We start from the raw sequence: 17,625 nt of genomic DNA on the forward strand, positions 1-17,625 counted from the left end.
AGGATTGAGTGATTAGTTTTAATGAATACCAGAGTTAAAAAAAAAAAAAAAAAAAATCTTTACTCAAGATTTCCTCATCATGCAGAGGTTAATGAACTTCATAAACAAGATGAAGCAAAAAAACTGCTTCTCCCTGAATTTTTATATTTATTAATCACATTATATGCAGGAGCAGTATTGTTTTTACTTTAAACAAGTGTCTCAATATTTATATGTAAAAGATGATTTCTGGAGTTTCCTGTTCCTTTATCCAGCTGCAGTGAAAAGCACTGCATTGTGAAGGCTATATGGTCATGATACTAGTGGAGGAATTTTTTTTATAAAAGGGAATATGGTTCTAAAAAAAAGATATAAAATATGCTTCTGTAAAAAGTATAACATGCACCTGTTTCTCCTTTCATGTCTCCCCACTCTTTATACAACTTAATGTTCACTATATCAAATCCAGACTCATTTTTCTTCCATGCGCTGCTCGTATTTCCCTTTATTATTGCTAGGGCCTTTAGTGTACGATCAACGCTCGAGCTCCCATTGCACTAGGTGCTGCATAAACATGCAATAAGACGACAGCCCATGCCCCAAAAGCTTACAATCTGTTTACGAAAGACACAGCAGTTGTATGAAACAAACTAATGGATGGGGATAACAAGGTAACAGAAACCCAAGCATATTTTTGTACAATTTATTCCTTTCACATTACCTCCATCCTTCTTGCCTTCCTGATCACTTGATTGGCCTTTCCCCCACTATGATTCACCACTTACAGCAGTCATTCATGTAGCATGGATATATAATTGTTCCAGGTCTAGAGAGAGAATGCTCCAGGTCTAGAGAGAGAATGCTGCAGCTCCCCACCTCTCGTCCACCAACCTCACCCTCTCTCTTCCTTTAAATCCTTTCCTACCTACTTCTTCCAACCTACTCCACCCCAATAAACCCACCAACCTCCTTTATCTTGTTCCCCTCTGTTCTGACACTAATCTGCTTGTAGAGTACTATGTTGTAAGACTTTCTCCTATAGTAGAATGAAAGGCCTGCTCAGCTCCATCAAAACATTGCAATATAGTCATTCAGAAATACAATATGGCTACCGCTGGGTTAAAGCTGCAAGAATAAATTTATGTCCCATACTTTTCATTAAACCTTTAGTATTAGTGGCTATGTAAAATAACTTTCTAGGTGAAATGGGAACAGAGTTAGTGCTGTCAGTGTGAGGGGAAATTCTAAGTTTTTTCAAGAAAACATTGTCACTTTTACAGATGAAGAAAAACTGCTTAGAATTTAAGTTCCACTGCAACCTATTTTCCCCCCTTCTCCTCCTGTTACTGTCACTTTTCTTGGCTCTTCTCTACAATTCCACAGAAGGCAGAAAATGTCATTTGAGAACTCAATTTCATCTCCTGGTCTTTTATGAAAAAGTTACAGTGATATAGCTGTAAGGAGACGTTAACCTGTGTGACTATTTTCCTTTCTAAGTTTAAAAAAAAAAAATTCTCTCTCTTCAGCTGGAAGTTGTTTGGTGTGTTCTTAAAGTGACATGCTATTGCCTTCCCCAGAATCCTACTGGTCTGAAAGAAAACGGGCAGCAGTGACAAGCTGCCTCCCCCCAAACCAAACCCCTTACTGTTGTATTTTCTTTATAATTGGAAAAGCAGTAAGAGAGGATATAAAAGCACCATAAGTAGCATAGCAAGATGCAGTCTGATAGGTAACTTTCGTCTTGCCCTGATCTTAGTGCTGTACCTCCTTCTCTGACAACTCAAAACTTGTTTGCAATGCTGTAGTAGCCATGTTGGTCTCAGGGCTACGAGGGACAATGTTGGTAAGGTAATTGGACCAACTTCTGTTGGTGAAAGAGAGATAATACAGAAAAAGAACCCCCGCACTGACTGGGGAAGTAGGTGACATCTATGAGTGTGAAGAGTTGGAAACCATATGGGGTATCAACTACCTCTCTTCTGGCCTTCATACAACACTCCCTCTCTCTCCCCTCCCTGCAACCTCAACATCAGAAGCAAGTTTCCCACAGACCAGGACCCACCAATTCAAAGCGGCACCAGGCCCTGGCCTAACAACAGATGCAAAACTTTCAGATGTCCCGCCACTGCTACAATGATAAATACCCACAACACAGTTTTTGAGAGCCATGGGTCCTACATATGCCTAGCACAACATGTGTTGTAACTCACCTAGTACACTAAATGCCCCAACAACTACGTGGGTGAAACCAGATGATACTACACTCAACTCGCACAGAAAAACGATGAGACACAAAAACACCCTATCACTTAACAGAATGAGTGCTTTGTGAAAAGCGTTCACCTTCATGTGACCTCTCACTCTTCATTGTCTGGCTATGCCAAAAGGAGGACGGGAGACAGTTGACATGGGTTTAATCAGGCCGCAACTTTATTATTAGATGTCTGGGACTACCTGGCAGATAACAGTGTGCAGTTTATTCCATAATTACCTGGGGGGCTTTTACCAGCTCCCCCCCTTTTTCCATCCAGGACACTCCATCAAATCCATTGCCAGGACCTTACCTTACCAGGGGTGAAAGGTTCCCACCAGCTCCCCCTCTTTTTCCCTCCCAGTCCCTCCAGCAAATCCATTGCCGGGACCTTACCATCCACCCCCCACCACTCATAGGAGGGTTAAGATGGGTTATAAGAATTGGGGGTTGGCTCCCTGCCGTACCAATCATAGGAGTCCCCAACCACCCCAGTTTATTCCTTTAATGAACACCTTTTTTAAGTCCTTTTCTAAGCCATTTATCCGGTCACTTTCCTATGGGGTTCCTGCACTGGACATCTGCCACCAGGAGGCATATTAGCTTGGCTGCCTCCTCCCCAAACCCAGTTGGGTTCCCAGACATCTCCTAATGCCATCTTTTATATCAGTTAAAACATGACAGCACTTAAGTTGGACAGGTGAACCCCATCCTCCCAAAACAACTCTGCTGCCCCATATACTAGGCCAGGTTGTGAAATTACTGTCCCTCCTGTGGTCCCAAGGAATTTGGCCACCTCCCTGTTCACATACCTCCTTGCCTTGTCCACCCTGCGGGGGCTCACGGCTCCCTGCCAGACCCCGCGCTGAAGCATGTCTGACCAAATAATGCTAACTCCTGGAAAAAGTTCAAAGATCAGCCCCAAGTCCCTCCTTGTTCTGAGCATTAATTCCACTCCTTCAAGCATTCCCAAATCATTTTCCCCAAGATGCACCACAATTATATCTGGGGGCCACTGATGGGACCGCACAGCATACAGCATCGGTATTAGTTGATCCCATAACATGCCCCTCCTTCCATGCTAACTATCACATCACTTCACCACTGAAGCCCAGCTGCAAATCCTTGGGCAACCTGGATGAGCACCTATGAGCCTAAAAGACAATACTGTGCCCGCAGAGCAACACCAACGTCTGCATGGCTGGTCATCCAATATAATGCTGAATTGCCATCTGAGGTCTTACATATGTTTGGTACGCATCCGAATGCCAAAGCCCGATAGCTAGGTATGGAAGCAGAGGCAGTGCTGCTGCTGTTGGCACCCCGATTCTGAATGAGTGGGAACCAAATTCATGGGCTGACAGCCCCAACCTCATCAGCCCCCATCTCAACATGGTAACAAATTATTATGCTGTGAGGGGATTCCCATCACCATACATAAAAAGGAGCCCTTTCCTCTTTAGCTGTACAACTCTATAGACCTTTAAAGCCCGAACTGGGCAGACCCCAGACTCACCACCCGGAGGATAACAGATTCACCCCGGCCAACCTGACCCATCGTTGACTGTCATAAGTTTAACAATGACATACATCGCCAAGGATCTGCACGAGATCCCCGAGTATCTAAACCGTGATGGGACGACAGGAATCCACCCTGGGGCCACCGGAACGTGACCACCCAGCCAAAAACCTAAAACTAGAACTAAAAAAACTACTGCAAGGATCAGGATAACCATTTAGCCTACTAACGAATGTAACAGCAGAAAGGCGATTCGAGATTGTGGAGGATGCCAGTTGACGGGTTGCCAACGACAGCATGTACCTCAGTACCTGTTCCTCTATAATGGGCCATATTACTGACTGGCTTTCCTGATCCTGAAATTGCATAAAATCATTAAAAACTTCTCTCGTAGCTCTGCCACATGTGTGGAGCAACTAATCTCCGCACCACACTGACAACCATTCTGCGCCAAGGTTCCATAGCGCTAGTGGCATCTGCCTGGGTTCCCAGCTGGCTCCAGAAGTGCCAACTCCAGAAATCAGTGGACCTGAAAATGAGACAAGGCGTGTGCTATGCCATTTTTAACCCCAGAGAGGTTATGAAGCAATGTAATTCCCTGGAGCCTTTCCGGGAGCCAAGCCTCGAGGCAAAGCCCAAAAGTTGTACACAGGCAATTGGTTGGATGGCCCTGCCACTGTACCCTCAAATTCATACTTGTGGAATTATTGTCTTAACAACATGACCAACCTCACCTGCCTTTCATTATCATTATTGTACATAAAGGGGATAAGAACCCCCATTAAACCCAGCCCACAAAATTTGATGCAACAACCTTGCTGGGGTAGTCCCACAGGAGGCCATAGCCCATTCCGTTGCTTCTTGAAGCTGGCCTTGGGGAAAACCCACAAGTTGTCTACCGGCAATTGGTTGGATGGACCTGCCACTATGGCTCAGAATTCATTCTTGTGGAATTATTGCCTTCACAACATGGCCAAACCCCATGCCTGACTTTCATTATTATTTTGCATAGAGGGGATAAGAACGCCCATTAAAAACCCAGCCCACAACTGTGTCCCATTGGCTTTGCTGGGTTGTCCCACAGGAGGCCTTAGCACATTCCACTGCTTGAAGCTGGCCCCTTGCACCAACCTGCATTCTGTCACTCACACCCTGTTCAAACAGAGCTTATCTGCAGGTGGCATTTGTTCTACCCTGTGAAAAGGAAGGCTCCAGGCACCATGCTGCTCCTTTTCAAACCCTGCATTCCCAAGGGAGGAGTCAGCGACCACTCTCCCCCTTTTGCAGCAGTTTTCATCTCCCTCTCTTCCCCTCAGCCATAAAGCACTGTTTCTTTTACTCAGCCAGACCAACCAAATCGCCCCGCAAGCAGGGATGTCATTGTCAAGGAAACCCACACACCTTTAAAAGATGAGCATTGTAACTTAACGTCATAATGCTGCTAGACACTAAAATCATGGTAAGACACTGGTGTTTTATTGCTCATTACAACACTCTGTAACCTAGTAAGGCTTCTTTGTCCTATGACTGCAGGGTTGTTCAGTGCCCACTTCCTTTTAAAGTGGTTTCTTGCAACACGTGTTAAACCCTTATGCGTAACAAGCTGTGCCACCTTGTATTTAGCTAGGACACGCTGGTTACCTTTTCCAGACCTGAGCCAGAGCTCCATGAAGCTCAAAAGCTTGTCTCTTCCACCTAGGGTGACCAGATAGCAAGTGTCAAAAATCAGGTCAGGAGGTGTGTGGGCACGTGTGTGTGGAAGGGGTGGGGAAGAGAGAATAGAAAATCTATATAAGAAAAAGCCCCAAATACTAGGTCTGTCCCTATAAAATCGGGACATCTGGTAACCCTACTTCCACCAACCAAAGTTGGTCCAATAAAAAAAAAAAAAAAAAATATATATATATATATATATATAAAAATAACCCCACCCACCTTGTCAATCTCAAAACTTGTTTAGGGGGCCTGTTACCATACTACAACAAGTTCATACACCTTATGGGAAATTAAAATGTGGTTAGTTACATAAGGAGAAAAGGTATCACATGAAGCACTTTCAGCTTTGCAATTTAATGGGTCTGTTCCCCCTCCCCAGCATATTTAATGTTTATTGATGCTAATCTGATTTAGCTACACTTATCAAGGCAATCCCTTAGTACAGCACTGAAATAGCATCAATGCCACTACCACTAGACCCACCCCTTTATAGCCAATGGCCCAGATGCCAAGACACGCTCCTTGAAGGTGGGAGACCTGTTTTCAAATCCCTATTCTGCCTCATCTGGAGCAGGGGCTTGAACCCAGGGTTCCCACCTTCCAAAAGGGGGTGGGTCTCAAACTGTCCCATGGAAGCAGTTTCACTTTGTATAAATCATTTAAATATTCACAAGACAGACTGACACTATAGCCAATGGCTACGGATGTACACAAGTCTTCTGCAAGTCCCGGCTCCGAGAAATAATTAATTATTTATACGAAGTAGAACAGCTTCAATGGGAGACACTGAGAAAGCCCCACCCCATAAAACCCAATAGCCTGGTTACTTGGGCTCTCTCCTGGAGTGTGCGACCTAGGTTCAGTCCCAGCTCCAATTCAGGCAGAGTCGAGATTCAAACCTGATTCTTCCACATCCCAGCTAAGTTCTCTAACAACTGGATGCATACAGTAAGTGCCAAAAAATCCCACCCTGCTTATCTTCAGCTGTCTTCTATGGCTCAGAGAAAGACTGGGCCCCACCCGCAAGACTGGCAGTGGAACAATTTGCTTGAGAATCCCAGAGATTAGTTATTAGCTAGGGTACTGAACAGCTTGGCAGTGGCAGGAGATAGGAAGTTTTGCACATGCCCACTGGAGGAAACTTAAGTGCCTGGGATTTAGGGGTTAGGTGGCAGCTCAGTGGGCATTTTCAGAATCTCAGGGCGGGCCCACATGTTGGACTTAGGTGCCTAAAGCTCTTTTATGGATCTGGTCCTTGGTGTCTAACTACAGGCACGTTCAGTTGAAAATGTTGGCCAAAAATGCATGTAACATCTTGAACAAAGAAACAGAAACAGGTCTCTGCTGTATTTTAACAGAAGTCTATTTGATGAAACCTCTTTCTTCACTAATGCACAGTTTGGGTTTTTATTTTTATTCACTCAACTTATCACCATAAGAAGCCAGGGTGAACCACTCAATGCAATAATACTAAGATGACAAGCAGGCAATTTACTTTTCTCTTACTTTTGATCTTGAACATAAAAAGAATCTTATAAAATGTGTAATGCACTCAAATTTAATTTATTCACTTAGAATGTTTTGCTCAAGTAGTACTGTCAAATTATTATTTCAGAAATACATTCTATTAGAAAGAATGCTACATTTTGTCCAGGCAGGCATCATTTCATGTCCTGCTTTAGAATATGTTTGGATAAGTTAAATACAATTCTGTATAACTTGCTATGTTCAAAGAGCTGCCCGCTACGTTAGAGAAAGTATTGTGATTAAAGCAGTGGATGGCTGCTAATTCTTCATGTTGCAGGCATGATGTTGATTTCTGAACTAGCTGTTAGTAAAACCTCTGGTACCAAGAGAGGAAGTACAAAGCCATTATAAACCACTGTGCTAAGGAATGTCTAAGCATTAGCACCTTCACAAGCATACATTAGATCAGTTTTATGAAATATGCTTTAAACCAAAATTATGCAACACAATGTTTTACAGAACCTGTTCACAAAACTAGGACCTGTTGCATCAATTACTATTCATACATAATAGACTACTCATTTAAAAAAAAAAAAGTACATAAAGTGCTCAGGAAAGCAAGAAATTAAATGCACTGGACAGAGCCAGGAACAGTGCAGGTAGATACTCTATAAAATTTTAATACACTTATTTCTGCTGATGCTTCCCTAGTCCTGACCTGCAAAACTACTGTATCTAGATTTTATATTATATTACACCTATCATTATGATACCAAAATGTCTTACAAAATTTAAATAAACTGTGAGTGATCTACAAAGACACCCATTTACGATACTCTTTCACTCCAGAGGTAGGTAGAGAAGTTCTAACAAAAAACAAACTTGTCATTCCCATGTTCTTCTTTCCCCACTGTGAGAAGAAACAGAATTAGGAGGTTTTACTGTTTGGTCAGTTCTCTCTCACTCACAGAGAGTGCGCTCGCAAATGCATATTGAATGTTAAATCTAGCTACAGATGGCTTTGTACTGAAGGTGGTTGGATTCATTATTACCCTCAGCTATAGGTAGGTACTGTACATGGAGTGCAGCTGGTGCTATAGGAAGCTCCAGAGTTGTGGGCTGGCTGTTGAAAAAGCTCTGTCATCTGCTTGAACTAGTCTTTCATGACCAATGAGAGTTTCATCATCCCAGAGAATCATAGCTGCCTGTTTTCTGTAACTCCTGCTGATCCAAGTCATGACCATCTCTCAAACAGAGACTAACGATCATGCAGAGATCTGTCAAGATTTATGATGCCGACAAAGTGTCTACTAGCACCAAACTCACTTTTGATTGAAATGCGATTTTATATCAGGTCTTCAAGACATGAATCAATCAGCTACATCACCATGCCTCTAGCAATCTGAACTGAAACTACACTCAGATTGTGCATACATGCCTGAGAACATTGACATTCTTGTCTGTAGACAAGAAGATGAACTTTCACAACCACCTGAACACAAATAAACAATTCAAAAATTCCTGAACTTCCTTTAAAATAGTGCCTAAATATAGGGCTTGATTCTGATCCCATTAACAGTGGGTAAATCGAGAGTAACTCTGCTGAAGTTAATAGTTATCCTAGTATAAAACCATGCCATTAAGAGGAGAATGGAACCATTAAAAATAGTCTCCAGTCAACAAAACTGTTCTCATTGACTTGATTTTGACAAGGCAACAAGATATGGTAGTTCCAAATAACTGAGTGTGGGTTTTTTCCCCCTAATCATGCTGTCCTAGTAATGGACTTTAAATGAGTTTCTGTGTATCAGTTCTGTGAGCACAGCGGCCCATTAGCAGCATCTGCTTCATGACATATTTAATCAATGGACAACGTGTAGTTTATCTTCAAATGATATTTAACAGTTGTTGCAAAATTTTGATAACTCTGCATTTATTGAAAATCTTGACCACGAAATAAGTTTTAAAAGGTCCCTGTTTTTATTCTAACCAATATAAACATTAGATTATGTTGTTTTGGCTCAAACTTTCAAACTATATGTATTATCCAGTGGGACAGGTAAAGGAAGAATAAAATTCCTTCAGAAAGCAGCGGGTACTTTATGTAATTCAAAATGCTACCTTTTAAACACACTTTATATGGATGCTTGATCAAGCAAAAACAATAAATCAATCACATTTTGGAGAAATATTCAAGGGTATTACATGAATACCCTATTTATTTTTAATTTCTGTTAGCATTCGTAACAGTTTCTTGTATGGTACATATTTTCAAGGGGAATTAAAAATAATGCTTTTAAATATTTTTGCCTCCCCCATGAATACTAATGTATGAGAGCCTAGTATCTAAAAACCAAAAGTCATTGAGCAACATACCAAATAAGAAGTGATTATAGGGAGTGACAAGCTCTCTTTGGTTTGGATGTTTTTGATCTGCAGTAGCTTTTTGTGAGAAGGATAATATTTATCAGCATTCCCCAGAGCCTCTTTTTCTTAACTCTCTATTACCCAAAACAGCAGGCTAAATTAAAGGGGCCTTTCTGAAAGAGAAGGTCCAGTAGATCCTGCTAAACTATGTGCATAACTTACTGGGAAAGGATAGATGCAGGACACCTGCTGCAAGTGTGGGCTCCAGGGAGTTCCTACTGTACAAGATTCAAAATATGTAACATTGTGAAGAGTCACGGTCTGATCCTGTGATGTTCAGTGTCCTCAACTCTCATTGACATCAATGGGAGCTGAGGGCAATCAGAACCTGTCTGGTTTTGGCTCTTGGATGCAGAAATTAAATAGGAAAATTATAAAGTTAAAGGTTTTTATCAGAGGTTTATTGAGCTTCCTATTACTTATTTGAAAGCAAATGCATTCATTCTAGCTATGCTATTCAGTGGTTCTAATACCACACCCATAATCACGCTATCAATTAAATGCTGATGCGTTGTCAAAAGCATTACATATGGTCTAGCTCAGTGGTTTTCAGCCTGTGGTCTGCAGATCCCTGAGGTTCTGCAGACTATGACTAGGATTTCTAAGGTGGTCCACACCTCCGTTTGAAATTTTGTAGACGTTCGCAAGTGAAAAAAAGGTTGAAAACCACTGGTCTAGATTCCAGAGTCTAGGTTACATTTTGACCTCTTTTCAATGGTGGAACTTTGCTGAAACTGTTTTTAAAATGAGTAAATACACAAATTACTCTGCAGGTTTTGGTTGTTCTATTATAAATACAATTGACATGTCCAATTATGCTGCAGGATTTCTGATGGGGAAATCATGTATCCTTTGTGGATATGAAAAAATAGTTTATGGTACTGGGTAATCCCAGTACAATCAGAAGCAACCTGCAGTGCACTGTTCTGACAAGAAATTATATACAAGCCTGGGCTTTTTGGTTCTGAGATATTCCGCCCCCTTCAGGGCCTAGCAGTCATGTTTAATTTCACAACTACAACATTGAGGAATGTAGAAGCGGCTAGACCAGAATTTTAAAGGATTAGAAACAATTACAGAACATCTAGGCAGCTAAAATGGTTAGAAATTAAATCTTCACTACAGACGAGGAAAGGTTTCATCTTTGAGTAGAAGCCACATGCTGAACATCCTAAAGAAGTATATTCCTCTGTCAGCAAGAGTGCGGAGTGAAGTTATTTAGAACTTTAAAACTGCAGCGCCATCTTCTTCTAATGAAATATATTCTTACTTACAAATAAACCCATTAGAATATCAGTTTTGCAGCACCAGGGAAAAGGGGTCAGCGTGATTATGATATAATTGCACTGTAGTGGAACACAGGAAGTTAGTTGTGTGTAATGCATCATAAGCCCTGGAAGGGTAATTCTACCACAATAATTACACCCCAGTCCTGCCTTATTGTTTAATTACACTTTTGTGATTCCAAGCCCTTCCCCACCCCCTCAGTCAGTACTGCTCTACTCTCATTTTCCCTTAGTAATGGAATGAGTGCAAGAACTGTGTGATGCTAGTGCCTTTAGCCAGCCTTAACAGCCTGGAAGAAAGAAGGGCTAGGTCTCCACATGGACCAACAGAATTGGCTGGCCATTAAGTGGAGCATTCACTATACCCTTTTACGGCGGGGGGGGGGGGGGGGAAGAGTGCATGCCACAGAGCACAAAGAGTCTGGAATCGCTCCCACCCCATACATGGGTGAGTCTATAAGGAACAATCTTAACCTCAGACTGATTATCTTCATCTTTATACACACTGTAGCTTAATATAAAGGCTATTTGTCTATTTAACCTTAAAATGTCTATTTTTACAAGATAAATGTCAGGCTTTCCCCCTTTTTTAATTAAAAAGAAAACTGTCTGGTATTGTACATTTTGTGCAGCCAGTGCTATATTTCATTGTGAAATTTGCATTTACATTTCTATAGGAACCATTTAAAATATTTGCATCTTATTAATGTTTTTCACCTGTTCCACTATGAGCTACCCAAGCACATACATGTAAATATTTTGGATAGGCAAAGATCCTGGGAATGGGTATTCTCCCCAGACGGGCCAGAGGAGAAAATAGCAATACAATTCCCTCTCACAACCCAAGGGAATTTTTCTGTGAGAGCGCGAGCCAGGGGCTCTTCTCCCCATTCCCCCATGAAATCAAGAATAAGTAGGGGGTCAACTATCACTGGTCTTTTGGCATGGCAGGGAGCATCCTGACCAGCACTCCATTAGCTCCGTCCACTCCAGCAGAGCTACTGGAACACCAGTCAACCTGCTCAGCAGCAGTCCTGAACACTATGTTCCTGGAGGCTCCTAGCAATAAATAAAATAAATAAATAAATAAAATGTCCCTGTGACATTCCCCAGGGTACAATCTGGACCAATGAACAGCTGTCCCCCCCTCAGTTCTCCAGCCTGGGGTGCCTTTTACACTGCTGGTCTGCTCATACACAGGTTCCAGCATGTAAATTACTCTGTTATACTGCAAGAGTGCTACAGCCAGGCACCCTTGATTTACACTGCAGAGCAACACCGGCAAACTTCCAGTCCCAGACTTTCCTCCAGAAATATACATCTTGTACTGCCCAGCCTCTCCTGGACAACACAAGCTCATATAAATGCTGTCATTTTATTAAATAGAAAATGATAGGCACAAATCCTGTTATCCCAAATGGAGCTTCCCAAACACTTCGGTCCAAATACACTGGGCTAGATAAAACAATAAAATAAAGTACATTAACTACAGAAAGATTGATTTTAAGGGTTTACAAGTAATGAGGCATAGAAGTCAGAATTGGTTACAAGAAAATAAAAGTAAATCGCAACTAATGCCTAATTTAACAAGTTGAGTGAATTCAAAGCAAATGTTTTAGCAGTCATACTGGCTGAATCTTTCAGTCAGGATCCCCGCTCCAGTCCAAAGTGGTTTCTTTAGTTCTTCAGAAGTTGTGAATGCCATGGGTAGAGAGAAAGGAGGAACAATTTGGGCATCTCCTCTCTCCTTTTATAGTCCTTCAAATGATACCTCATAAGGCATACTATGTATTAAATGTATCATAGTTTAGTAAAAGGGTGAACATAGGGGTACAGGCTACCAGTCCACAAGAAGCGCACTCAAAAGGCTTGAACAGGTCAACGTGAGAGCACTACCCTCAGCATTAAATGTGTGACGACAGGTGTGTTACTTAAACGACAACCTGAAAGAGGAGAAGTTTTGACTGGCACTTTCATGCATCAAATTATGACTTCCACTGAAAGTCACCAGTGCTCTGGGTAGGAATAGCTCAGAGCTGCAGAGTTCTATAGTTTATAGGAAGGAAGAGCTATAACAGAACTTTACTAGACTAAATGCATTAGATTTGAAATGATCAAATGAGTTCCTTAAAATCAGTCTGGCCAAAAAAGTGACAGGAAAAAAAAACTGCAAAATGATGGTCAGATGTCATGAAAAATGTTTGTTTTTCTAGTTTCACGAAATGATAAGATACATTATCGGACACCAATGGCATATTTTAAAACACTAAGTTAGGAGTTAATTCATAGCCTAGCCCCAATCTGGATCCAAATACTGCTCAGCCCAGCTATATGGGCAAAATAAGTGTGTGATGTTATGCAAGAAAAGAATTACCAATATCAAAATAAACTACAGAACTATAAGTAGGGAGAGTATGCTTGGGATAATCAGCACAGGAGATTAAAGCAGCATTTTTCAGTAAGAATGGAGCTTCCATTACATAAACTCTTTCCTTTGCTAATGAGACTCTAGCAGAATGAGGAGGGCTTAGTCTGTGGAAATATGAATGACATAATAAATATGTAATAGGTAGAGTATTATTTCTCTTGAACTTTCCACTCACTCTCTGGAGAATGTAAGAAAAAATATTTTAAGGCTCCTTTAAGGTCCCAGTTCAGCAAAGTACTTAATCACATGGTCCTTGATTCTATTCCTATTCAGGATCAATAGGAAAAGTCCCATCAACGTCAATGGTGCAGGATCAAGATCATGTTTTCTTAGATTGGCGAGCTACTTAAAAAAAACAAAACAAAACAAAAAAACCAAAGGTATATATAAGCACCAACATCATCTTACCTTCAAACTCCAAATCACAGATTTATTATACTGTTTGAATAATTAGATAAGACATAATAAAATCAAGTTACATTTTAAAATGTAATATACATATAAAAAAATTACCAGCCTCACTCCCCTTACCCAATCAGCATTGGCTACGCTAGGTCAGGAACTGTGCCAACAGAAAGCGATGCAGATGTTGCACAGATTTGTGCCAAAGACTGTAGGAGCAAGAGGTGGGGCAGCAAGAGAATTGAAGTGTAAGTAAAAATAAAAGGGTAGGAGTTTGGGAGTACTTATGTTAAGGTCAGAAATCTCACAGAGTGCAAACAATAGTTTTATCTGCACTGTTTGTTAGTAGTAGCAGAGTTTAATAGGCATGCAAGCAAAACCAAAAAGCACCATGGCTCAGATAGATGTTACTCTAAAATATTTCTTTATTAGAAGAACTTAGAAGTTTCTGGCACATGCAATGGTGTAAGTCACAACTGACATTGTGACAAAGTGTTCTCAAGCATTTCCCCAGAAGCATTAGGCCCAAACAGATTTTCCTTTCACTACAGGCATGCAGTAATTTTTCTAAAATTCCAAGCATGCATTGTGGCCAGTACAGGAAAATCTCAAAATGATTTTGTACTTCAGAGTGTTCCTCTTACAGCACAAACACAACCCAGGAACTTCCACATCACTGCCTTTTTTCCTAGTCAGGTGCTCCACATCATTTTCAAGACTCCAGTGCTATAAAGCAAATGACAGTTTTTAGAAATCTTCCACACCGCACATATCTATCTCTTGTGGAATGAAATTGATTTCCCTCTCTCATTACAACTCAAAGAGCCAGAGTATTCACCTCATGCCGTCTGCCAACCATGTGCTATAGCACCAAGCATAGATGTGAATACAATAGTAGGGGTAATATTAGCAGGACTGCACAATGCTGAGACAATTTTCACGTTATTCTCTAAAAAGCAATCACTTCCTGTTCAGTGTGGTCTGACAGAAGGACGTGTACACTGATAAAACTGTCAAGGAATTAAAATCATGCCTGTGTGTGAATGCCACCATCAGTTTCGTAATCGATAAAATCCAATCTAAGTGCCAGTATCATATATGCATTTTGTGTATTCTTTTTCGTAAGCCATATACTACTTCTGCCCCTTCATGCTAATATTAATCATGAAAATGCAGGTTGAGCTAGATTTACAAATACTGAATTCTAAGTATAAGAGAATGGATTTAGAAACCATTCCCTGTTGTCAGTAAGCCGGTTCCCACAGACCTTACTTAGAAAAGCTCTCCCTTAGTTCGGCAAGTGGAGACTATGCTTTAAATAATAACAGAAGGATCAAAGGCCTGATCCAACACACATGACTTCAATGGGTGAGGGATCAAGCTACAAATCCAGCATCTAATGGGGTACCATGTAAGGGTCTGCCTTTGCCTCATTAAAAGCTTATAACTTATTTGCAAAATAAACTCAGTAGGAATATTTAGCTTACAAGGCCTTGGTCTCGGATTTTTTTTTTAAATTGAAGAATATCCATTACAAAGAAATTTTGAAGGCAAGTATTCCCCAATTTGGGTTAACCGCTCGGCAGATTTGAAAGCAAAGCAACCAAAAAAAGTCATGGTTTAAATTATGCTCTGTTATAAAAAAAGTCTTGAGCATCCAAAACTACAGTTCAGTGAGAACTTGTTACTAATCTGACGTGTTTTTTATAAAACAGAAAATATTGAAAATTTAGCTGGAGAACGAATATTGAGTTCAACTCTCAATCCTTAGGCTTTAAAAAAGTATAGTGTAATTTGGAGCAGTATTAAAAAGATAAAATGGGTAGGGATTAGTAACAAATGCCTTTAAAAGTTTTGATCAGAATTTACTGAAATATATTACTTAATAAATGCACTGATGCAGGACTCCTGTAGAATTTATGCAAAGAAAAAAAAAATATCAACATGTTCTCTAATTAGGCAATCAGACTTATACCTGTTTGTTAGAAATGCGGAGTTGAGGAAAACCTCTTGTTTCTGGTAATGGAATCTACGTAGTACTTTCTTGGACACAAAGTCATCTTTTCAAAATCTCACAAAGCACTGTTCGTAATCTTGGTGTCATCCCTGACCACAAACTCCTCTTCCCTAATCTCTTTGGTCTATAAATCTGACCACGAAACTAGTCCCCAATTCAACAAAACTCTTAAACGTCACATTAGTGTTCTGCTGAATTAGGGCTATCGGCAATCACTTTATTGGGTGAAGCACTTACTGATCTAAGCAGTACCATGGATGTCACTCATGTACTCAGAGTACTAAGTGATGGCAGGATTGGGTACTTGAAAATGTAACTACAGTTCAATTTAAGTCACGGAAATGTATGTAATTTATTTTATTTACATTAGCATAGTTTTGTCAGTAGAGTCACAATTAATTATGCTTTGTATGAAATAAACATTGGTTCAGTTTTAAGAAACAATATATATTTGCCAAGTTTTCAGCTCAAGCTGCACCCAGCCTTTCACATACAAAACTGCGTACACATACACCTGAGCCTGCACTTTTCAGGTGCAAACACCTGTGTATGCACTATTAAAATGTGAACAGCTGAGCATGCATACAACTCCTTTAGAATCCATTGGCTCTAACTGATGTTGTAGGTGCAAATCTTAACATGCACAAGCGTTAGGGTAGGTCAAATATGTTTTCATTCCATAGGTTTCACATAGGTTTTCTGCACCTTCACATAGCAAGAGAAAGAATGTGTATGCACATAAGGGAGACCAGCCTTTTCAAACAGAGGCCTAAAACTCAGAAGTTATAGCATTATGGTTTCAGAAACAAATTTCTATTTGCTGATAAAAACTGCTTTGGATTGAGCTGATCTACTATTATACTCCAAACCAAAAATCTCTTTGACTATAGGAAGGAAAATGGATAATTTGTTAGATATATAGTTATCTGTATGGTTTAACTTCATAAAGTAATAGTACTCATTTACAAATGCCAGATTTTCAATTTATAAATATTTATCTTAAGGACATGATTTTATCTTTAATTAGCCCAACTGTTAAGGACACTTCTAATGTGAGAAATGTAATTCAGCATTTTGCACCAGATGTAGCTTCTGCCAGTTAGTCTTTTATCTTTGCTTGTAACGAATGAGATATTGAAATCAAATTAAAAACATTATGTTAACATGCAACTGATTATTAGAGTAACCACACCAAATCTGAGCTCTAAACTTGAAAAGGATATTGAAGTTTCTAAATCAAGTTAATTAATCTGAAGAAACTTTATGCAATATTTGAATGCTAAAACACCCTGTTTTACTTCCTAAATATACCTCTATATAACGCTGTTCTCGGGAGCCAAAAAAAAAAATCTTACCACGTTATAGGTGAAACCGCGTTATATTGAACTTGCTTTGATCCGCCAGAGCGCACAGCCCCACTCCCCAGAGCGCTGCTTTACCGCGTTATATCCAAATTTGCGTTATATCGGGGTAGAGGTGTATATCCATGTGTTTTTTCTTCATTTATAGTACAACCCAGTTTACCTATTGCTATATAGCCCTTTATTAAGTGCAAATGTTTTCCCTATCTCACTTTCCATGGCAATTTCTTCCCCGCCCTCCCCCAACATTAAAATTGCTTTTTGATATTAGAGAAACAGACAGAGAGACAGACTTTAAAAACAGGAACAATATTCCAATTTCAGACAAAAATATCTTGTTAACCTTTACAGAAGAAAATTCTTTACTAGAATTTTTCATCGTTACAAACCATTTTGTATAGCATTTCAAGTCATTCCCACTGAGGCAGAGAAAAGTACTAGAACATTGGCGGGGGAGGGTATGGAAGGGTGTTAAAAAACCTTTCATTAAAAAGACAGAATAATTTTCTCAGATTAGAGTCAGGAAATTAGAATAAATATTAAGGGATCAAAAGGTTAACCTCCTTAACCTGCAAGAGCCAGAGTGTCTTTTTTTTTTTTTTTTATTAAAGAAAATAAGCAAACAGAGTACACTGGGACTTTGTTATCTATTGTCTCTCTCTTTCCTCCATGTATATATGAGGTGAATTATGGGGAAAACCAATTTCATAACCAAGGACGTGCTGAAATTGATTAATTCTTGGGAAAAGCATAAAAATAGAAAATAACTAGT

General features: G+C 40.1%; 1 protein-coding gene across 4 annotated transcripts in view; it reads right to left on the bottom strand.

Annotated features, from left to right (window-relative positions):
- CPPED1 (calcineurin like phosphoesterase domain containing 1) overlaps window positions 1–17,625 on the bottom strand; it is an 88,131-nt gene that overhangs the window by 12,202 nt on the left and 58,304 nt on the right. The window contains exon 4 of one of the 4 annotated variants that reach the window (XM_034783757.1): window positions 13,605–13,684. The exons of the other annotated variants lie outside the window; for them this stretch is intronic. Within the exon in view, the coding sequence (XP_034639648.1) occupies window positions 13,629–13,684 (56 nt within the window). The 3' untranslated portion in view covers window positions 13,605–13,628. The remainder of the gene's footprint in view (window positions 1–13,604; window positions 13,685–17,625) is intronic. 4 annotated transcript variants of the gene reach the window in all.

Source organism: Trachemys scripta, chromosome 10, assembly GCF_013100865.1.
Source record: "Trachemys scripta elegans isolate TJP31775 chromosome 10, CAS_Tse_1.0, whole genome shotgun sequence".
Taxonomy (NCBI): Eukaryota; Metazoa; Chordata; order Testudines; family Emydidae; genus Trachemys; species Trachemys scripta.